Source organism: Acomys minous (assembly GCF_964271855.1).
Source record: "Acomys minous genome assembly, chromosome: 14".
Classification (NCBI taxonomy): domain Eukaryota; kingdom Metazoa; phylum Chordata; class Mammalia; order Rodentia; family Muridae; genus Acomys; species Acomys minous.
In genome coordinates this window covers 89767380-89792544 of record NC_140496.1, presented here as the reverse complement: position 1 = coordinate 89792544, position 25165 = coordinate 89767380, and the positions used below count along the sequence as shown (strand labels likewise).

At 38.9% G+C, this 25165-nt stretch overlaps 1 protein-coding gene across 1 annotated transcript in view; it reads right to left on the bottom strand.

The window, feature by feature from the left end:
• Nucleotides 1–1744: 1744 nt before the first annotated feature.
• Nucleotides 1745–25165, bottom strand: part of TACR3 (tachykinin receptor 3) — a 93349-nt gene continuing 69928 nt past the window's right edge. Inside the window, exons 4-5 of the mRNA XM_084756370.1 lie at nucleotides 7955–8151; nucleotides 1745–5931 (exon numbers count right to left, since the gene is read on the bottom strand). Coding sequence (XP_084612496.1) covers nucleotides 5619–5931; nucleotides 7955–8151 — 510 coding nt within the window. The 3' untranslated portion in view covers nucleotides 1745–5618. The remainder of the gene's footprint in view (nucleotides 5932–7954; nucleotides 8152–25165) is intronic.

Below are 25165 nucleotides of genomic sequence, written 5' to 3'. Positions count from 1 at the left end.
AGCAATCCAGTTAATGTGACACAATTAGCCGTTTCAGCTGTTTAATACTATAGTGTTTAACCTCTGCAATTAAACCTTTGATTCTTTCAGTTTGCCTTGTTGTTGATTTCTACTTTATTTTGGTAGGAGAAGGTATTTAGTACGATGTCAATCTTTTTAAGTTTTGAGACTTATTGAATTATAGAATATATGGCCTATTCTGGGGACTGTTCTATGTACACATAGAATATATATAAATATAAATATATATACATATATACATATATATTCTCTTATTTTGAAAACAGGATTTTATAGCTGTATAATATATCTAGTTTGTTTATAGCCCTCATGTTCTCTCTTTTGTTATGGTTTATCCGTCTATGCTCCCCATTATCAAATGTAGAAGATACTGAAGCATCTGGCTACTGCTGTGAAGCTTTTCACATTTCTGGTTCTGTTAATTTTACATCACATATTTGTGATTTGTTCACAGATGCCTATGCAGCATACATCTTGGTATAGTATAGTAAATATTGACTTAAAACCTATATTGATATATATATATATATATATATATATATATATATATATATATATATATCATTTCTTTCATGGCTTCTTCTTATGTGAAATACACTTTTCCACCCCACCCATGCATTACTTTGGAGTTTAGGTTAGTCTCTGTAGACAACTTCCAGTTGGGCCACTATTGCTGTTCATTATGTCTATATCTGCCTTTTGTTTGGAGAGCTCAATGCATTTACATTTAAATTATTCTCATCTAGTGCTTTGCAATAATTTGTTTGACTAATAATAGATGCTAAATAAAGGTGCACTATTTTTAAAAGAGGTTTTTACAGCAGAGATCTCTGCTGGGACTTGCTGGACACTATCAAGTATCCATTGAGCTTTGAAATAAACCAGGCATATATACTTAGAGTCTTGCAAAATTTCATATGTTATTGTATCATTTTAAACTGAATATTTGTATGTGTCCTAAATGAATATGTTGAAATTCTGTAATTAACTTCTTCTTTCTAAAGAAAGAAGTGAGAGTTTTATGTTCTAAACTACTCCTTTGTCAATTGGCCACTGCTAACTCTTTACTTGTATAGATTTCCCACCCCAGGGGCCGGGGTACAATAACAAAATCTAGAAACACTCATATATAGTGCATGGGACCATATAAGAGTTCTGGAAATAGCCCCAGGGCAGTGAAAGGCCCTGAAAAAAAATTAGCACTGGGAAAGAATGATACAGACAAAAGGGAGCCTCCCTGTGTCCCCACACATGCAATAATGAGATGTTTTAAACACACCTCTTTTTGTTTAGCTCTGTCCTGGTCATGTATTAATGAAGAATCCTAACATCATCATGATGAGGAAATTGCTATTTTCTATTTTTATTGATAAGTTAAGTGGGGCTCAGAAGAGATAACAGTTTTCCCTAGGTGCCAGAGAGCTGTTATTGGCTTGGATTTAAGACTAGCCTCTCAGGTGGAAGAGCTTGGTGGCCACAGTTCTGAAGCACAGTGCTCTACCCTCAGGCACGCACACTGTGGCAGTAATTCAATTCTTCCACTCATGCCTCTTTGAAGGATAATCCTCCCTACTTTGATAACTGTGCTTCTCCTAAATACCCTTTCTTTCCTGAATCAAAGCAACTTAAGAAAATAAATACAATGTAGTCTGACAGATGATTGAGTATGCTTAGATCTGATAGAACATCCCATAAGATGTGTTTTAATAACCACATAGGAAGATATTAGGGATATAACATTTTTATATTTTCTTAATACATCTAAACAAAAACATAGAAATTAACTTTGCCATCTATTACCACATATGCAAAGAATATGGACTTCTTAAATATATTCAGTATAATTATGGCAACTTGAAAATACTTTATTCACTAGTTACAAGTTGTATATATATGAACTTTTTTTTATAAGCACAGACTTTTCACTAATACACACACACACACACACACACACACACACACACACACACACACACACACAAATAAAATCAAACAGTTAGTGACCTTATTTAGCCCTGATGGATAACTTCTCAATTCCTGCTTGGCCTGAAGGACATTTACTCAAATCTTATTATTCTGCATGGCTAGAGCCATGCTTGATTCCCTTAACTCTTGGCACATGGTTAAAGACAAAGGAAGCTGGCTGGTCCTGTTGATTGTCAGACTGATGCTGTTTTATTTGATGGAATAATTGACCAGGCAGCAATCAGAGGTTTTCTGAGCAAGTTATGCAGTAACATAAAGCCCAGCCCGGAGTCTGAGCAGGCCAGTGCTGTTTTCACATTTATTTTGTGTTTCTTGGGTTCAGTATCAAGCCTTCTCGCATTTGGTGTATGATATAAAGATGGAAGCGCTTTGAAGTCAGTCAGATGCTTGTCTCTGAGAGGCTTTCAGACACCAAAGAGGATGTGAACTGGCTGCTGGGTTAGAAATGTCAGCACCCTAATGTCGGGAGGTGGAATAATACAGCAGTTTAGCAAAGTACTGAAAATATGTTAGACTGAATTCTATGGTAACTAGGTTTGTTGCTTTCTGCAAGTGTAAAATAATAAGACAGGATGCTTATTTTTGATTCTTTTTTTTTTTCTTGCAAAAGAGAAACTGAAAATACTAGTCGATTATTTTATTTGTTTAACTTCTCTCAAACTAGTTTAGTTTTTTTCCCCCTGATACTTAAATATAAAAGCCTAGGATATTTTATCCACCTACCTAGGGTTCTGAGTCAGTGTTTGTAAAAAGTGAAAAAGATTCAGTCTGAACTTTAATATTAGAGGGTAGCTTGGATTTTAGAGGCAAAGTCACGTAAACTCTGTCAAATATGCAGACGTGGCCTTCTTTAGAGTTCACGTGTTTTATTCTGCAGTTCTGTGTTGACATTCAATGAAACGGGCTTATATCTTATCTATCCATCTACTCAGTGTCTCCTTATTGTTTAAACCTCTGATCTTAAAAGTGTCTGCCTGTTAAGTCTTGGTTTAGCCATGAGCTTTGAGCAAATAGTGTCAGCTTGCCTTAAAAGGTCCTAAGAGCTAGTGTGTGGGCCATAGTGGCAGCAGTCCCAGCAGAATGGAAGATAGTTGGTAAGAAAAGCAAGAACAGATTTGCTAAAAAAAAAATCCAAACAAAGGTAAAAAGAACTGATTGTGGCAACAGTCACCTCAGGGAGGCCTTAGAAAATTCTGCTGAACTTGCCTAATGGTTTTCAAATGTGTTTTAGGGGTGGCTGATTGCATGGAATTTGAAGGACAGCTTCGCATCCACACTCTAAGGCTGAATATGTCCCTCAGTACCTCAAACATAATCACACAAGCTCTACGTATCCATAAATTAAGAAGAAAATGACACATTTCAGGTTTTCTCATGTCAATTTTACATTTGATGAGCACTTACATAGTTTAAGAATAAACATTTTAAAACACTATGTTCAAACAGCGAGATATTTCATACAATTGCTAAGTTGAAACATGCACGCAAAGCTTCATAGACTTCTATGAGTGGCCGTATGGCAATCCTGTAGTGACCACCTGATGTTTCAGTTTTAGTTTTGGATTTAATCCTTGAAGTAGCTACATTCATTTTTGATAGTGTATATCTGCATACTCATATGTGTATCTGGTGCTCTGCTTGCTTACTGACATTATTAAAGTAAACTCAAACATACATGATTTGATATTTTAGAGACTTGAAATTGTGCAACAATTGTGCATTTCTGGATTGGGATTCAAAGGAGGACTAACACTATGATAATCCTCCACGATTTACCATCAGATAAGCGTTTCTTGCTTCATTCTTCAAAAAATATATTTGGTTCTTATGTTGATAATGTGTAAAATGAAAAAAAGTTTTAAATGCAATTCTTTTAGACGGATAGTTAAAAAACAACCCACTTGAGTGCTGGAAACGATATGTGTAGGCCGCATCTCCTTCCCAGGCAGCTTGTGATTCTGTGAACAGAATCGACAGCTGTAGTGACTGAGGACAGATGACTTGTAAAGAATGCAGTCTGGAGGACACATCCTATATTCTCAGACGTCCCCGATTTTGTTCTGGGCCTCAGAAATGTGCCTGCATGTGACAGACCATCTAACTGGGAAGGGAGCAGCATCACAATGTATTCCAAGCGTAAGTTAATAAGGGAAGAAGTTGTACGAGCAAGAAAGGAGACTGCTGAAACCCACTAATATACGTTAGGTAAGTCAGACAAGCTGTAGAAATAGGTACATACATACGTACATACATACATACATACATACGCACATACATGAGTGTCACCACCTCATTTCTCTCTGGAGGGACTTTGCATTGTCTAAGAGGTCACAGACAATCAGAGTTGTGTGTCCGGAAGCTTGTGAACTGTCCTCTCCTTTGTCTATAATTAGCTCAGGCCCCAAGACTATTATGCAGTCTCCTTTTCTGACCAGATACTTACAGGTCTGAATCTTCTCTGATTTATCAGTACATATATTAATATTTTTCAATATGTCCTTTTGTAACTTGACTTATACTTGAAATATATTGTGATATCCTGCCCCCCTCCCCGATGCCCTGTGAGGGAAGAAGAGGACGACATGATACAACCAATAAAGTTAATGGCTGTAACTTTTTTTTGGTACAATGGGAAGCATCTGGCTTGGGGACTTGGAGATGCTAGTGTCTGGCTCGATAACTTATAAGTACTACTAAATTGTTACCTAAATCAAGGTTACAGAGGCAAATGTGAGCCTCTCCTTTTGCATTAGAAGGCATCTTCAGTGTTTTACAATTTACTTAATTAAAAATGAGTTAACAACAACAACAAAGACGATCAGAAGAATTCTCTTTTTTCCTTTAAGGTGCTAAATTTGACTGCAACTTTTGCTTAGCACCCAAAACACCCAGTAGTCAAAATTAAATCATTCTTTGTTTTCTTTTTCAAATTATTTTTTTTTGAAAAAACAACCCAGAGAAAGACATGTTATGTTTGGGCAATCAATGATTTGACTACATATCCTTGTCTGCCAAATATCTTGAAGGGAATTCCTCAAAATTTTCGTTCTACAAAGTAAATTCTCTTGAACAAAGCCTTCCATATCTTCCTACTCCTTAAGGTTGATTTTTCCATCGCTTGGGTTGCAGACTCCATCATTTGCCCTTACCATTTCACAGCAATGCGTAACTTCTGCCTCATCTAGGCCCTGTTACCCTTGACTCACTGTTGTATTTAGAACTTCCTTCATCTCTTGGGGGGGACACCCCTCTGCTGTTCCTGTGTCATAAAGGCTCATTGCCATTGTTAAATGACAGACACTGGCCACTTAGGGTATTTTTTTTTTAGATTCACACGTTGTGCTTGTTGCATATGACCAGTTAGTTTTTAAAGACAAAATCAAAGACTCAGTTTTCTTTGTGCTGACTGATATGTTGGTAGTTTTGCTATATTTATATGCCACATTTCTCACACTAAGCGTCCCTATCTAAGAATTGCCTTTCTGTTTCCCCAGAGTACCTACATCAGGACTTGGCATGGTTAGGAGAATGGGAGGGCTGGCGGGGGGGTGGGGGGGACCTAGGCTGGCATCGCGGTGGCCTCGTGACAGCCTTCACCTCAGGACATAGATTTACGAGTATTCATCCACAGAGGTATAGGGTGAGCTTATGAAGCTTGACGTGGTGGAGGCAGATTTGGAATTTCTGCGGGAGCAGCCGTTGGCACTGGGGTCTCTGGGCACCGCCTTCTTCTTGCGGCTAGACTTGGCAGGGTCCCCATCATTGGGGTCAAAGAGCACGGTCACCGATTCCATCCTGCTCACGGTGTACAGGCTGCTCTGCCGCGTGGGGTGAAACCTCGTGGTCTTGAGCTCCAGCTCGTCGTAGCTGGAAACCTGGATGAAAGGACACCAGCGAAAGGCTCGCTTGAAGCCTGCACGGAATCTGAGAAACAGGAGAGAAAGGTCATTTTTTGTTTGTTTGTTTTGTTTTGTTTTTTGAGACAGGGTTTCTCTGTATTGCTTTGTAGACCAGGCTGGCTTCAAACTCCCAGAAATCCACCTGTCTCTGCCTCCTGAGTGCTGGGATTAAAGGTGTGCGCCACTACGCCCAGCCGAAAGGTCATTTTCAAGTGGAAATTTCCTTTAGTTGCCCCGAAAGCACGTGTACTAACTCCAGCTTTAAATTTGTCTTTTGACACAGGCTTGAGTCTACGCTACAGTATTCATCCTGTGAGTTCTTGTTCAAAAAATATTATTTCCCATCACTGGGAAAATAACTTAGCAAATCAGAAAAGCATGACATGAGAGTTATTAACATGGCAAACTGCTTGTTGGCATTGACCTCATATATTTATATAACTGATCTCTCCAGACTGCTAAGTTAACATATTTTAAAATGGCATACTCTATTTCAAAAAGGCTTTCCTACAAATAATTGCACATTTATAAATTAGTCTCATTTAATGTTAGAGTTAATTGCTAATCTTAATGGTTTTATTTAATCATATACATGTGTGAAATCCTTGAACTATACACCATTAAATGAAGTTGATTCAAAGCAGATTTATTGCTAGTACAGTGGCTTAAATTGAGATATGGCTTATGCAATTACTTCAAAAAGAGTTAATTAAGTATTTAACCAATGTAAGGCACAGGTCTCTTGATGTCTTTCCAAGCTGAAAAGTTAGATTGTGCGGTTACATAAAATCCATTGGTTTATTGGGAGGACTGTTAACCACCTAAAATTTAACCTGAGTCCTCTATGTGCTCAACACACCAACAAGGTGGGGTTTTGGTTTTAGAATTAAAAACTTTTTAAATATAGAGGCCACAGTTAATTTCCTTTAGAGTGTTAAATTTGGTTATAAAAATCTCACATTTTTTTTTTGACAGGATCTTGCTATGTAGCCCTGGCTCAATGAAAATTTACAATAACCTTTCTCAGTCTCTATATTGTTGAGGTAACAGACATGTGCCACCACATGCGGCATGAATACTGTTACTTAGAAAAGATTTTTATTTTTATTTTTTTGGTTTTCCTAGACAGAGTTTCTCTGTGTAGCCTTGGCTGTCCTGGACTCACTCTGTAGACCAGGCTGGCCTCGAACTCACAGTAATCCACCCGCCTCTGCCTCCCGAGTGCTGGGATTAAGGGCATGAGCCACCATGCCCGGCTAGAAAAGATCTCTAAGAAGATCTTTTACTTGAACTCTCTAACTTTTTCACAAGCGTCCCCAAGGAACCCACACCCTCCCACCACCCTGCAAGGCCACATGGGAAGACCTGGCTTCTCCTTCCTCCGACAGCAACACCCGCTCTGCAGGCTGCTGACAGGAGAGCTTCCTGAGCTGAATCTATTGGCGTGGGGTTATTTCTCCCACTCGCAGAAGGAGTATTTTAATTTCCTTGAAGAAATCTCATGTCTTTTGGAATATGGCTGAACTGTCACTCATGAGGGTTTCTTTGACATTGGTAGATAAAATTCTGAAGGTTTCAAGGGGAGAAGTTGGCCCGTGTAAAGTCCACTGAGTGAAAAACCTCTAGCTCAGGGCTTCTCAGTCTGTGGGTTGCAACCCCTTTGGGGGAGGGGCTCAAACAACCCTTTCACAGGGGTCGCCTAAGGCCACCGGGAAACACAGATAATTTCATTACATTCCGGTTCATAACTGTAACAGAATTTCAGTTGTGAATTAGCAACAAAATAATTATATGGTTTGGGGTCACTACAGCATGAGGGTCACAGCGTTCAGAAAGTTGAGAAGCATGGCTCTAGGACATTTTTTTGAGTCCCTAAGTTTTAAGGTGGGCGTTTTTGTGAAGTAAGAAAAGCCTAAGAAAAGCAAGCTCAGTGTTTGCCTCTGGGTTCTGACATACTGTCCCACTTCTGGACTTTAAAGTAGCACCGATAAACCAGAATGACATGCGCTTCCAGGAAGCGTGGGGGGTGCTAAGGAACCTGTGCATACCTTTTATTCAAACAGCAGTAGATGATGGGGTTGTACATGGTTGAACTCATTGCCAGCCAGAAGCTAGCCAGATAGACCTGTTGGATGTATTTCCACCTGTTTAACTGCTGGTAGACTGCAGTGACGATGAAATAAATGTGATAGGGCAACCAGCAGATGGCAAATGTCACCACGACAATAATCATCATTTTTACAACCTGGAAAGAAAGAATAAAATCACTCCAAGCAAGTTAAAAAGCCATTAGAATAGATTAAATAGCTCTCCACAAATTACTTTTAAAGTAATATAGTTAAACGCATAAGATTGTAGCACTCTTTTTTAGATTTTCATTTATTATTATTATTTAATTAATTTACTCAGATTACATCTAAATTGTTTCCCCCCCCTCACTTGTTTCCACTCATTCCTCCCTCCCTCCCGCTTTCATCCTATTCCCCTCCCCTAGGTCTATGACCGAGGGGGACCTCCTCCCTCACTATATGGTCATAGGCTATCAAGTCTTATCTTGGTGATCTGTTTATCTTTTCTCTGAGTGCCACCAGGTCTCCCCACCACGGGGAAGTGGTCAAATATGGGGCACCAGAGTTCATGTCCGAGTCAGTCCCCGCCCTCCATATAACTGTGGAGGATGACCTGTCCGTTGGCTAGATCTTAGAGGGGTTCATTGTTTACTGCATGTATTATCCTTGGTTGGTGCAGTAGTTTGAGCAGAACCCCTGGGTCCAGTTCTGCCCATCGTGATGTTCTTCTTATAGGTTTCTAGGACCCTCTGGGTCCTTCTATTTTCCATTTTTCCCATACTTCATTAGCCTAGGGGATTATAGCACTCTTAATGAATAGCTGAGGCACTGTGAGTGGTAGAGACTAATTCATACTAATTGATATTCAGATATGCTTGTCTAAATATCAAGCTAAATATCAAAGGTATATTGTATCACAATTCCATCTCTACCTAAGAGTAAGTGACACTAACACAAATATAAATGAGTATATTTTCATTGATCTGGAATAAGGCTAGGTATGTAGTTTAGTGCTACAGTATTTGCCTGGAATGCACAAAAAAGCCTGTGCATGAGTGTGTGCTTGCGTGTGTGTGTGTGTGTGCGCGCGCGCGCACACACACACACACACACACACACACACACACACATTGATCTGGAGAAAGTGTTTACAAAAACCTGTGAAGAGGAGGGCAGGAGCTAGGTTAGGCTGTGATAGTCTGTAATGTGTTATAGTGAAAATATATTTAGAGAAACTGAGTCATTATGTAGGTATATTATCCTACCAGGGATGGGCTGGTTCTTCCTTTCTATCACAGTTTCCTCAGAGCTATAGATTATGTAAATTGTGTTATTGTGCTTACTAAAACTGTCTGGGTTTCGATTTTTATGTATTAGACACACTTTCTCTGATTAGAGAATACTAATATAGTAATAGAAGGAAATGTCATTAACTTTCAATTTATACATAAGTGATTCGCTCCTATGGTTGATTTGTTAGCATAATTTATTATTAGGTAGAGATGGATGTTGCTTTCAGAGCAAGAAGAACCCTTGTCCTTCCCACATAATCTCAAAGGGAATCTTCTAGGATACAAAGTTTCATTTTTTGTTTACACAATTTTGAAATTTAGTATCCTAGACTATTTCATTTGTGTAGGATGCTATTGAGTAACTGTTCTCTGGGAGTTGAAACATTCCACCCTGGAGGAAGTCCCTTTAAGGCCAAGGAAGCTCTATGTGGAAATATTGGCTTCAGGAAGTGGAGAAGGAGGCTCATGAGACTAAATAGCAAACAATTCACATATCCCAGAAAGTTGAAAATTGAAAATCCTATGGTTCCTCCCTCAGGCTGTAGAAATAGTAAACCGTTGCTGGAGACCTGACCTGTTAGCTGCCCCAAGTCATGCAGATTGCTCTAGGGAGGCAGCTCCCATGAGCCAGGGTTTGATGGTACAGTTGCCTTGAGTTGCCTCTGCTCCTGTAAACAACCCTTCATCCATTCTACTGTCAGCAACACAAATAAAGTCACTGTTTCACCAGTCTGGACTTTGCTGTAATTATTACTTTGATCTGTCATTTGTTCCCTATCTGGGGTGAACAGAAGTTTGTGTCATGCCTCCCCAGGTAATGTCCATGAAACATATTCTGTGCTTAAACAGGGGCTAACTGAACCAGAGATGGGTTGGGGAGGAACGGTTCCTCTGCAAGGAGTGCTGCGACATGGAACTGAGGCAGGTCTGTGTAATGGTGGGAAATACAGAGGAGAAAGCCTAGAATGGTACCAGTCTCCATGTGGTATGAAAGGAACAATGTACCTTTGTGCTGTGGTGGTAGTTTCATGGGCTGTGCGTTGGGTGACAAGACATGCAATCAAGGCGGAATCTTTCACCCAGAGGGAAAGCCTGGGTGGGGAGTCCTTAGGGAGAATCCCAGTGGAGCTGTCTTACTTTTTGTGATATGCAGTTATGCCTGCTTGACACCAAGCTTGTTGAGTGGCATCTACTGCATGATCACAGAGATACCCTGAGAATAATCGAAGGGAAATCACAAATATTACACTTATTTATTTGCAGCCCAAAGGGAAATTGTTCACATTAAAGATGGGGGAGGATTAGGAAGTGAAAAGGAGGTGTGTTTAACATCTCTGCATTTGTCTGTTATTTGGAAAGGAAATTGAATTAAAACAAGAAAAACGAGGTGAAAGAATTGGCTTTTTAAAGTTGGCAGGATGTAAGAAAAAAAAAGAACAAGTTGCATTTGTCCCAAAGAGCTCTTCCTGGGATCAGTGAAACAAAACAAAACAAAACAAAATTAAACAAAACAAATACCTTGGATCTCAGGGAAGAGTTTTGGATAGTGAAGGGAAAACAGTGATGTAAGGTAAGTGATAAGAAAGCAGCTGATAATAGAAAAAGTGTGTTTGGTGTCCAGTCCCCCAAGCCAGATAGAACTATGCTCACAGCTATAAAGGAAGAGATCATGGGACTGATATGTAGCCTTAGTGGTGCTTTTGAGCTCTATGCTAGGACAGGATTTTTATGAAGTAGGAGAGGTTTCAGTGCATTCTGGAGCTGAAGCTTTCTTCACTTATGACAAGCATCCAAAGTATCACTGTCAGTGCCAGTCGTAGTAGTGACATGTATGTTCACAGCAATATGGTATTTTGTTTGCAAACCGTGTAATTAATGCCATACAGGCTGTATTGAGGTCAGGGGCCTTTTAAGACACTGAACATTGTTAAATAATTGAGCTGGTGTCAAATACAAATAGACAAAACACTAAGAATGCAACATTTATATAATTCCTGATTGTGCCATGGTTCTTCTTGCTATATGTAGTTTATTGTATATATGTGGAATAACATAAATGTATATGTAAAAAATAAAAATTAAAAAATTAAAAAATAAAATATAATAATTGAGCCAGTAGCTAAATCAGATGAAAGTTTTAAAAGGACGGCATCCATCTCTGCAGAGGTCTGGAACAGAGATAGCATGAACACAAATATCACACAAGAACGGGTACTATAGAAATGCAAACACACACCATGTGACTAGAGAAAGAATGTAAAAAAAGTAGCCAGTACACCTAGGCTTGGCCAGTGATGATCTATACCAACAGGCCACATTCAGAGGCCTCTCTTTATGACTGGCCCTACTGGATAAACAGAACTGGTAGGTACTGGGTTCACCACTGTAGGGGTAACAGACGTAGAGAGGAATATATGAGTTCATCAGGAATCAGGAAGTTCACTTAGTGGCCCACAGCACACTGAGTCCTCCTGGAAACCCAAAGAACAGGCCATCTGCTCTTAGGTGCCACTAGAGGCTGCTCACTAGGTTCACATCAAAGATCTGATCACAGGGAACTAACATGAAACAGAGAACAGTTAAAGCCACTGGCATGCTGGGAAAGTACTCAATGTTTTGGATTCTATCCAGTCATGTGAGGCCTAGTTCTGACTGCAGCCTCCGCACGTGGATGCTATAACTGGATATGCACATTAGTTGACTAATCCTACAAGAGACTGGCAACTAGATGACATCGGGCCTATGCCTACCAACGAGAGATTCAAATATGCTCTCACTAGTGAAGACCTGGCTACAGGCCTCTTACAATCATTTTCATGTGAGTGAGAAACAGGTGAAGCCACCCTTCGAGGTTTCACTTACCTGACAGTGAGAGCGGTAGCCATTTCCCAAACACTGATGCGCAGAATGGGGCTAAAGAACAGCCAGGGGCAATGGTACCTTCACTTATCTTATCGCTCTATGGGGCTGTGTCAACTATGAGACTGAGTGAGTTATTAGAACAATAGATAAAGAATTTAATTGCATTTCTTGGTGTGGTCATGCACACCTTTAATCTCAGCGCTCAGGAGACTGAGGCAGATGGATCTCTGTAAGTTCGAGGCCAGCTTGGTCTACACAACGAATTCCAGTTCAGTCAGTGTCCCATGGTGAGACCTAGTCTCAACCAACAAACAGACAAACAAACGAACAACAACAAAACCCTAAACAAGCAAGTAAACCAGACTTGATCTATAGGAGGCACTCTGAAGCTCTAAGGCTGAGGAATAAAAATCATAGTGTCAGAAGTATGCTAACTTGTTATGAGTTATTGGCCAGGGAGGACCCCAGGGCCCTACAGACTATAAAGGTAATCCTCACTCTGGTGAGTAGTATGTCAGAACTAGTTGATAAGAACCCAGTAGTTAACCAAATGCCGTGACTGTCAACAACGGTTTACTCAGTTATGGTCCCTGAATACTACAGCACCAACACATCATGCAGCAGCAGGTGTCTGCTGGTCCAGCGGTGGTATGACTACTGTGGATGCAATCCATAGCTTTCTGGTTGAAGTTAAGGCTTTCTCCACAGGAAGGACTTCGTATCTGGTACTGTAAACTAGGACAACACCTGTGGCTGGAGAGCCTATAAGCCTCAGTGGGAAAGCTACCGGGAGGGCTTATAGCCAACTGGAGCATGGTTAACATGACTTTGGCAGGCTTTGCCCTTCTCCCTCATTCCTTCCACATGGCTAAAAACTCGTATATTATATCCCCAAAGCTATCCACAAGGTCTATTCCCTTATTTGGCCAAGGTTCAGCTACCAAGTATTGAAGTCCAGCAATCAAAAGCCCCCTTTGGCTCACATTAACATGCCTAATTAACATGCCTAAATATGATTAAACACCTCATCCTAACATGAGCTTTCCCATCTTATCTTTATGAACCTTCATTTGCCTATGGGCCCCATCCTTTACCTCTCTATTCAGAGGTGGCCCTTTCTCCCACTCTGGAACAAATATCCATCCTCCTTCTGCCTTGTCCCATTCCCTTCTCCCTCACCCGCTATCTCCTGTCTTTGCCTATTACTCCCTGCCCACTGTCTCTCTGGGGCAAATACATCTTTTTTTTTTTTTTTTTTTGTGCTGAGAATTTGGTCTTAGGGGTCCTGAGTGCAGATTTTTTTCTTTCACCAGCAATACTCTTCTGTTAAGTGGATAATATGTTTTCACCAAAATGTCTTTGAAACATCTGTGCTTATACTCACAGGTCACCAACTGCAGTCATGGAAAAAAACAAGCAAACAAAAAACCTCTTTTTTTTGGTAGTCTCTTATCCTAGAATGAAGAGCACCTCATACATATCTTCATGGATATGATTATCTCTCTAATATTTCTCATTATCCAGGCAACATAAAGTTCTTCATATTTCCTTTGGAAATTAAAAGTATGTTCAGAATAACATGTGTCCAGCAAAACAATTTTGAGGCATGGCCCATGCAGCATCTTAGAAGTAGAAAAATACATTATTTATTTACTCCACTTGCCATATGACTGCAAGCTGTGAATTTAGATGTGAGTTGGCAAGGTTAAGGATCATGAAAGACATTATTCTAGAAATAGACAGAGCCTGAAATGGATCAATGTGGAAGGTAAAGCTTCCCTTAGGGCCTAAGCACTAAGGTACTGGTGGTTAGTGCTGACCTGGTGGGAAATTGTCCAGGAGAGCAGAAAATCCAGGTCAATAGCTCAAAGAATGTCATTGGCTTTACCATGTGAAGTCATTTGATCTTTGTCGTTATTTTTTTAAATATTCATTTTACCTAAAGATCAAATTTCTGTAGTTCGTCTCATGTTTCTTGCTGATGAATTTGTAGAACTCAAATAAGGACCACCCTTTATTAAATTAATTCAGCATTGTACACTTCAACAGGTTATGGTCTCCCTATCATTCATTAGGAAATGAAAGTCTAAAAAATTTAACTGCTGTCATTTATGATATGATGATAGGGTGTTTATACTTAAACTCTTATAACTTTGTTCTTTATTCAAGCTGGAAACATTTGTTCCATTTCTCAAGTTCAGATAAACATATTGATAAATAGGATAGAGGGCAAACACCTTATCCTGATGCTTACGGGATGATGAAAATAACAATGTAAGAGCCTCATATAAAAGTACATAGCAATGCAATGATACAGACATTTGTAAATAAAATAAAAATATTTATGAACCTGGATTTGACATTGCAACAGTTAGCTGAATGTAAGACTTAGGTACATTGTGAAGGGATACTGCACTAGACCAAGTTGGGTACAAGAACATCCTTCATCCCTCAGACAAATGATGCAAGCTTCTACCCTGCATGGTTCTCCTTGATTGCCCTCCCCACCCACAATGCTTTGCTTTAGACGTTTTGATGGCTAATGCTCTCATCTCCTTCAAACCCTTGGTTGGCTGTCAGTCTTCTTCAAGACTATTATTTAATAATGTGTCCTGCTGTCTTTCTAGTACAGCCAGACCGACTTAGTCTGTGCATTTTTCCTTTTATTTGTTAGGTTTGCTCTTTATTTCATTATTAGTTTACTGATGTGTTCTAGACGCATAGACAGCACTTACATATAATGAGTGCTCAGAACTTTTAAAATAAGATAATGGAAGTGAATATAAAAGGGAATGATATTAAGGGGCACACAGTTGGTTAAATGGTGTTCAAGATTACATATAGTAATGAGTTGTGGGTGTCACTTATTCATTACATTTTGAGTTGATGTGTATATAAAATATACAAGTTATTTATTGCTACTTCTTTATTACAAATGAGCTTAGGTAAAGAGAAAGCACAAGTATACAATTAATATGAAATATACTCTTCATGTGAAACAATACATTTTACTGTGAGTAATTGTAAAGAGCCAGAAACCATTGTTGAGCCTGGAATACAGACCCTATTGGAGTCCTTCATAGGGACACAGATCGCCTGAGAATCAAATTGTAATACCCGGATGAAGATCCATTGAGGGCATAGTGTATTTGTAAGTGGATCCCAGTCATTGCAGGGGAAAGGTCTTGTAAAAGATGGGCACAACTGGAATGCGTGTGGGGATGGAGCAGAAGTTTGAAATAACTTCCAACTCATTGCATAGGCCTCTCAGGCCTCTTTGCAAAGGATTTAGAAGTGTACTTGAAGTGCATAGGAAGTGTGTCTCAGGAAAACAAAAAAGACTATAAGATTGTTCTAAAGTGAAATAATTCTTATATTTTAACTTATTTATTTCTAGAAAATTCAGTTACCTAGTTCCCAGCTTATGAAAATCTTGGTGTTATTCAACTTTGAGGACTCTATGTATGCATGTGTATCTTTTTAGCATTTGTTAAAATTTATAATTGTCTTCCTCATAAAATACTAAGAAATATAGACTGAGCAGATTATATTTATGTATTTAGGAATATTTGCATATGTGCACATATATATGCAATAATAGTTAATGAAAAATGAAGCCATAAATTTGAAAGTGAGCAAACAGGGGTATATGATGAGAGAGTTTGGAGGGAGAAAAGAGATTTAGAAAATGATATAGTTACATTTTGATCTAAACAGAAAAACAACAAAAGAAATACTTTTTTAAAAATCCTGTAAACTTAAAAAAGGGAAAAGTACTTTTTGAAGCCCAAAGTTTGGGCAATGACAAACATATGAGTGCTGTGAGCAGTTGTCATCACGTGCCACAGGACTGGATGGGCTGGAGCAAGACAGGCCACAAAAGCCAAGCAGGAAAAAGCATCAGTTGGTAGGACCCTTCATCTCCTGTGAACTTTAGATAAGATGGGCGTCTGGGAATGGAGATACCAAAATCCTGCATTATGCCTTAACATATTTTAACACAACTGGACTGAGAGGCTGGTCCATGAGGAGGAGATAAACATGTTTTTGTGTTAATCCCAAGTGTGGGATGGGGAACAGACTAGTGAGAGGGAAGGATGTTTTTCTACTTAGAAGCTGAACCACTTCGTTGGGGAGCTTGGATGTTGACAGCAGAAAACATCCTAGTAGAGACTCTGAGAGGATAGATGCATATGCCCCAAACAGGAGGCTTTAGAGAGGACTTGGGATTGTTTTGGCTCTTCATCAACACTTTGAGAGACACTCCTAGAGAGAACTGCTCCAGGGAAGGCTTCAAGGCTTTGGGCCCCATCCGAGGTCTGGGTCTCGGCTGCTGTTCCAGGTTCCAGCAGCCACCTTGGTTGCTTTGTGGGTTTGCTGAGGTCCTGCTGACTATGACTGGAGATTCGTTCTTTGGAACTGATATCCTTAAGGTTTCATTATTGTGTTCTTTAATCTCCTCTTCCTATTGTATGGGCTAGTCGGGTTGTAAGTGAGGTAGGCTATTACTGAGTTCATAATAAAATATAATTTGTTAAGAAAATTGAACCTACAGCTCAATGTTGAGTATTTTTTGAAGTTGAAAAGAATATATTGCCTCTGAGGCAATGGGATTTTCCATAGTAGTATGTGTGGCGTACCGTCTCTGGCCTTTGGTATAAGATTTTACCAGCAACAGGAAAGATGCACAGAGAAGTAACATAGATCTTAAAAGGCTGCGATGCCTGTTTTTATTTATTTACTTTAATTGCATATCATCTACCTATCTATCTACGTACCTACCATCTATCTAGTATGTATTTTTGTGTGTTTGTATGTGTGTGGGTACATGTGTGCCATGGCATGCATGGAGGTCAGAGGACATCTTTGCGAGCTGGTTGTCTCCTTCCACTGTGTAGACATCTGGGATCCAGCTCGGGTCATCAGGCTTGGCGGCACGCACATTTCCCGGCTGAACCATCATCTCCCTGCCAAGTGCCTGTTTTTAGTAGTTAAAAAAAAATCCACTTTAATCACCCATGCAGGATTGCAACACAGACCATGTGCTGGTAAGACAAGCACCCACTTTTTCTACACCTATCAAAGGGAGAGGGAGCTGTTAGATTTCTGCCTTGCTCAGGTTAGACTGCAGTGCCTGCAGCTGTTCTTATCTCTCACATTCAATTACAGCACGATGGATGATTTTGTGGCTTAGGTCACAAAGAGAGAATCAGCCTAGGAAATTAAAATACTGCCGACTATTAGGGAAAAAAAAAACCCAAAGGAATCATATTTTTCAGTGGAAGAGTTTTTCTTTCTGAATGTCTAAGTAGTCAACCCTATGAGAAAGAAAGGCTTTTGATTAGCGTCTCTACAGAGCATAAACTTTGCAGGACTAACCTGTAGACCACAGCCGATCCCTTCCTATACCTGTTCTCTGCATTAGAAATGTAGAGTAAACATTGCATTGAAAAATGTAAGCCTTCTTATTTGGACTACAAATGGCTGATCAAAGTGAAAACATCTAAATTTAAAATACGATCCCACCAGTTATTTAAGCTTGATTTTGACACTTTAGTTTGAAAAACAATGCTTAACAATTTTATTCCAAGTAAGAAAGAAAATTGAACCTAGTCAGCTAGTTCAGAAAAGGTAAAGATACAGGCATATTATGAACATATTATGATAGTGATGTTAAGCTCATCAAGAAAATTAGACACTATTCTGAATCTAACTAATGTGGACATTTAAATGACAGACGCCTAGAGTATTGTCTATAAGAAGTTATATGAAACCCACATGGACAAATGTCTATGCTCATGTATCAGATGAAACATTTATATATACATAATGTACTTGCAACCTATGCAATCATTAGTCACAATTTTCAATGTCATGTTTATCTTCTAATTGGAAACATAGTCTTTGAGACCATAGTAAGATTTTAGTACTATCATGACATTAAAATAATTGAAAGGATGCAGCCTTAGTTAGGAGATGTATGGCATTATAAAAATACATTAAAGCAAAGGGAAGAAAGAGTGATTTTTTTATGGAATTATGTCAGTAAATTATAGAAAGCTGAGAGGTTTGCCCTTACCTGTATTATGTGCCCTCCAAATGTTATATTTTGAAATCTGAATACTAAGTCCCACAACTGCAATCCTGTTTAGATAGATGCTTTTTTTTAAATTTATTTTTTTATTTTTTAGTTTTTGCAGATGCAATTTGGTTAAAATGCACAGTAGTGGGTCTCCACCCAACACAACTTGTATTTTTATAAAAAGAAATGATTTGACACAGATATCTGTGGAGCATATGAAGGCACAGGAAGAAGACAGCATCCTGCCTTCAAGCAGAATAGCTTCAGAAGAAAGCAACCGGTGCTGCTCTTTTGCTTGTCCCCTGCTCCCCCCCCCCCGCCCCCCCCAACCAACCTTCGGAGTCACGAGAAGGTGAACTTTGTTATTTACACCTTCCGGTCTGGCATTATGTTGCCTCCGAAAAAAAAATGTGGAATTTGTTCATGAAGAGTGGGGTGCTGATGTTATAAATATTTTAAAATGTGAAGAGGCTTCGGAACTAGGCTATTGATGTTGGGCGAAAGAATTTGATGTGTAATCAAGAGCCTGGATTTCCTCTAAGAGACTATTGATATAACAGTGGATATGAAAGGGAACATTAGTGAGGGCTCACAACGGGATGAGAACACGAGGGAAGGGCTGTAGAGCTGTGGAGATCTGCATGTATAACAGAAGATAGAATAGGCATATGAATTGTAAAGCTGCCTTTGGTAAAATCTGGGATGAAATGCAGTGTTATTAGACAATGGAGGAAAGGCAGCTTGCAGGCAATATCGCCAGTTAATGTTCTAATGTTTGTGGGAAGTAGAGCTTGTGAGTGAGGACCTTGGATATTAACAGAATTTTGTACAGTTTAAAGATTCTCTTGCTGTTTCTGTCAAAATCTGAGAGGACATTGATTAAAAAAGGGGCTTTCAAAGGAAAACTGCACAATCTATCGATATCACAAAAATGCAGAAGGGTTTTCTGGGGAGAACAAAGGTGCACTGCCACACTGTCTTTTGATGAACTGGTTATAGGAGTAACTGTGTCTCAGTAGCGGATAGGACTGGGCAAGAGAGAATCTGTTAACTATGATTTTGGGATCAGAGATGGAATCACAGCAGAAAGGGCATTTTACAGTCAGACAGCAGAGCTTTTCTGTAGCACGAGCGTGTTTGCCTTCACGACAATGGAAGGGACACAGTTCAGAGGCTAACGGGGCAGCATGGCTACCACCAGCCTAGAGACATGGAGCTAGAGACTCTTGCTCAATCCTGTAAATGCATCCGAGTTTGTCCTACTGGCCTTCGAACTTTCTAAGCCTCAGAACTCTGAGAAAGTGAGCATATTCATTTACATCTTCCAGTCTGGCATTCCGCTACTCAGAAAAACGAATGTGGAATTTGTTCATGAAGAGTGGGGTGCTGGTTTAATAAGTATGTCAAAATGCTAAGAGTCTGGGGGCCCATCCCTGCTCTTTTCCTGAGTTCTCCCCTTTAGAGGGAAAAGGTGTGTCCTATGCCCTTTCTGCTCTGCTCTACTCCCTGTATTTTAGAAGCAGGTAACTTGTCTGGCATCATAACTGTTGTGTGACAGACTGTTCCTGGGGAGATGCAACACACACACACACACACACACACACACACACACACACACACACACACACACTCACACATAAACCTGTGAAATTCCCAAATAATGATAGTACCAATTTCAAAGTTGTCGAACCAATGAGGTTTTTGGAAGTTACTATCTGGAGTGTGGGTGAAAGGTTATTCACAAAACAGGGTTGCCTAAAAATTAGGTATGTCTTGCAAAGCCCACCTTCACATAGGTGAAGGAGGACTCACAAAAGCTGCCAGCTGAAGCTTTCTGGACATCTTGGAAGCAGTCTGTAGGTCCAGGATGTCTCTTCTCACAGTGACAACTTCTGTCTGCAGCTGGCCAGCTGCTCCCTAAGCAGGTGCTTGTTCCTTTATATACAGGGACAGGGACCATCAAGAATCTTTATGTTCTTCTAGACATGTGAACTTTGTTTACCTCCTAAGTCTCACTGAATTTTCTCCTCCATCCTGGAGGGGATGTGTCAGCTGGGAGGATAGTTTTTACGGATAGCTTCTAGAACAACTTTTTTTTTTTAAGGAAGCTATTTTCACAAACAATTTTACATGTAGACAAAAGTTATATCAGAACGGGTCTTCCTTCAAGTCCAACCCACATTTCAAGCAAGTTACATATATATACATATATATGTGTGTGTGTATACATATGTGATTATATGTGTATATATACCTATAAATATGAAATTGAATTCAAGAATTGACAAGGTAAATGCATTTTTATATATGTATATATTTATATATCTATATATATGCATTCTTATATATGTGAGTTCAAATTTAAGACTTGACAAGGCAAATGCATTTAGCACGTAAGACAGAATTTAGAGGAACTAGAGCACAGAGTCATATGCCCTGCACTGAAGCCTCCTCAAATTCATATTAAAATCCTAATTTCTAGTAACCCAGAGTACGATCTTATTTTCACAGAGGCTTATTAAAGAGATATTTGAACTGAAACGAGGCCATTGGAGTGGCCATTGATCCAATCTGACAGTTAGCATACACAGAGGGACAAATGACCCTGTGAAAAGACAAAGTTGTAGTTGTTTGTAAGAATCAGGCCTGATGACACTTTGGTCTCAAACTTACAGGCTTCAAAAATTGTCAGAAAATAAATAAATTTGTTGTTTAAAGCAACCATCCCATGGTATTTTGTTGTGGTCATCTGAGCAGGCATCTCAAATGTTGGTGTTGGACAGTACCCTATGTTTTTTTTTTTCTGAGTGGAGACAGATTAGTCTTGGTTTTCATACAACTCAGAAGTCAAATTGAATCTGTCACTTGAGCTCAGATTGAAGAGCGAGTCCTTCAGATGGTGTGAAGGTTTCTTAGTTATCACACTTAGGTATTCACTTCCGACAATGCTTGCTGTCAGAAAAGAGCTGACACAGAAGTCAGATGGCACAACTTCCATGATTTTAAAGCAACAGGCATATATTTATTTACTAGTACTGTATTAATTAGAATAAAACTAATTTCAACAATAAACTTTAGATGAAATTCTTAAATATGATAAATATTGTGACAGACTCTTATTTTTGAGGCATTTAATATTTTTTAGATGTCAGATATAGCTTAAAAGTGCCATCTATTTTGAAGTTATGTATCTGACTAATAAATATAAGCATGTAGTAAATAGACATTATTCAGAGTGTACATAGTTAAAATATGTAAACCACATAATTGAGCATAAATTAAAAATCTTGTAATAAGAACAGGAGATGGATCATATTTCAAAATTTTTATTAATCCTTTGAGAATTTCATGTATTGTGTTTTGTTCAGGCCAGTCCTCTTGTTCTTTCTCCAGATCCACTCCGTCCTCCCCACATACACAATATTATATCTTTTTTAAAAATGTCAAACTTTTCCTACTTGAATATTCGTGGGCTTCTGGCATTCTACTGGATCATGTCTGATTTACTACACTCTTGAAAATCACTTACTCCCCTTCTCCCACCTATTAGGTAACAATCGCCAGCCACGAGTTCCATCTTTAGGGTGGGATTCACATTCAGGTCCCTTCTCTGTGCTGAGATTTGGCCTTGGGTTCAAACAGGACTTGGCATGCTGTCACAAGCCCTGAGTCCACGCATGCAGCTGCCTTGCTATGTCCATAAGACACGGTTTCCTTGTAGACACCCACTGCCTCTGGCTCTTACATTCTTTCCACTCTGTCTTCCTCATTGATCCCTGAGCCTTGGCCAGAGGGATGGTTGTGTATGCTCTGTTTAGGGCTGAACGTTCTGTGGTGGTTTCTTTTCCGTGCTTTTGCCAGTTTTGTGTCTGTATGTTAGTCAATATCTGATACAAATAGAAGCTTCTCCGATGAAAGCTGAGAGCTGCGTTAATCTAAGGGTATAATAATAAGCAACGAAGAGTGGGTTTTATACTATGTCTACTTGGCAAAATAGTAGTAATAGGTTCTACTTTAGAGCCTACGACCTGCCTAGCCATAGGTTCTTTTTCTGATAATGGTGCCAGGTATTGCTTTCATTTATGGAGTAGGACTTGAATCCAATAAGAAAGTGGTTGTTTACTTTCAAAAGGTTCATGCCACCATTGCAACAGTGGGCATGTCTTATTGGAAGAGGTTGACCATTTTTGATAAGCACTTTCCTTCTTTTTGGTTTGTTGTTTCTGACATGTCTTTCTGCATCCCAGGCTGGTGTTGATCACATGCTGCTCTTTGTTCAGCCTCCCAAGTGCTGGTTTTACAGGTGTGCATCACAGTTCTGCATTGCTTAAGGAGAGAGCCAGCTTGTTACATGGTAACGGTTGAAATAGAGAGTCAGTCACTGTTTTTTCCTTTTAGGTTTTTCCTCTAAAAAATTCAGAATGGGACAGCAATATTTTTAATATTTTCATTTCATGGTCTATTTAAGGATTTTTCCATTCCACTATTTAAGTGTCTACTATTTAATTTCCTTCCTTAATATTTTCCTGAAGAAATTTCTGTTTATACCTCTGTACTGCTGAAGATACTGTTTAGTACAAAAAAGGACTCTCTCTCTCAGTCTAAACTCAAATAATAGTTTCAATTATATTTGGGGTTGTATGAAATCCAGCACTATTTTCTCTTTTTGCTCTGTACACCATTCAGGTCGTTCCTATGGGCCTTTTGTAAATCACCATGGAAACTCATCCTTGTAGTGTCTTGGAAACTTAAGATGATGATCACAACATCTTAAGATACTGTGGAGTATGATCAAGGGACCAAACCTAAGAATACATGGATATAAGGAAGAGTCTGAGATTTAAAAGTCATGGAATATATATATATCCAAATTCTAGAGGGAAAAATATTCAAGCACAAAAGACATTTAGAATCTGCAAAACACAGGTCCAGAGACAAATCTCTACATGACATAGTCAAGGTGCCAAAATACAAAGCAAAGAAACAATATTAACAACTGCAAAAGGCTGACTCATCTACAATGACAGTCAGAATAATATCAGATTTCTTATCAGTAACTCTAAAAGCCAGGGAAACATGAAACAATACAGTTCAAGGCTTGAAAGCAAATAACCAACCAAGATTGCAATACTTAACAAAACTGCCACTTAAAATTGATGGAGTAATACATATAGTCAAGACAATTACAAACTAAGGTAGGTCATGGCTACCAATCCAGTAATGCTGAAGATATTTAAAAGGATAATGTACGAAGATGAGGAGAGACTCCATCATGAAAGCAGGAGAACGAATGGAATTCACTAGAGGAGAATACTAACAAAGCTGTGCAAGGAAGGAATCCATCATCCCCAACATAATGTAGCAGCAAATGCTTATAAGTCACAGGGGAGATCGATCAGAGAACAAACAGTGAAGCAGTTGATCACAAAAACAATGTACAAATTCTCAAGAATTAGTGAACATCTTTCAGTAATAGCTCTGAATGTAAAAGGCCTCAGCTCAACAATATAGCCCCAGACTGGTTGACTGGGCTGGAAAACAAGACCCAACTCTGTTCTTGTCAAGCAGCAAGCCTCACCCGTAAGTACAACCACAGATTGAGAGTCAAAAAACTGATGTCAATCTATCAGGAGAATGAGAACAAAGTAGCCAACATAGTCATTCTAGTATCAGGAAAATAGCCAAAGCTATTGCCAAAATTATACAAGAAAGGAAAAGAAGGCTACTACATATTAATTAAAGAGAATCACCCATCATGAAGATATAAAATCATAAATATATTTCAAATATTGAGACTTTCAATTTCTTTCTCCCTTTGAGGCAGGGTCTCTCTATGTGGCCCTGGCTGTCACGTAACTCTATGTAGACCAGGCTAGGGCCATTCAATATTATGCAACAAATAGGAATAGGAATAAAAAGCCAGATAGATCCTGACTCACGCTCACCTTCAGTTAGATCTCTAAAGTAAAAGATAACAAACTTCAGACTGAAGTTACACTATAGATCAAAAAGACCTAACAGATATCTACAGGATGTTCCAGGCAGCAGGGACAGAATATATATTCCCAGCAGCCCATGGAATCTTTTCTAAAGCAGACTACATTCTGGTCCACAAATCAACTCTTAACTAATACAAAAGATTCAGAATATTTCTTTCATCTTAGATCATAGTGCAGTAAAACCCAGAATTCAATAGCAAGAAAAACTACACAAATACTTGGAAGCTGAACAGAACATTCCTGAAAGACCAGTACATCTTTGAAGAAATCAGGCAGGATATTAAAAAAAACAAATCCATGAATCAAATGAAAATGAAGGCAGAGTTTACCGGAAGCATTGTTTTATAAGTAAGGCAGTTCTAAAGATGAAAGCTTTACATTATGAGTGTTTACATTAAAATGCCAGGAAAATCTCAAACAACCTAATGTTATACCTAATTTTTTTTAGATACATGGGAGCAAATCCAACTCACAATCAGTTGAGGCAAGAAAAGGATAGGCTAGGGCAGAAATAAATGAAACAGAGACAAAAAGAACAATGCATAGAAATAAAAGTTTTATGAAGAAATAAACAAGATTGACAAGCCCCTACCCAAACCTACCAAAGAAAACAAAACTGAAATGAAAAAAAAAATAGTGATGATAAGGAGGCAGTTGCAATAGATCCCAATGAAATGCAGATAATCATTAAAGAGCTCATTGAATATTTCTGGTCCCCAAACAAGAAAATACAGAAAAAATTAATTTAAAGACACATATGAAGGTACATGATATGAAGGATATGAACAATATAAATATATCTATAAAAAGTAATGATAATAAGAAACAATGTTTGTGACCAACAGGTTTGCCCCCAAATTCTACCATATTTTTAAAGATGAGCTAACACCAAAGCTTCTTAAAGTGTTCAGTACATTAGAAAGGGAAGGGACACTTCCAACCTGGTTCTCCAAAG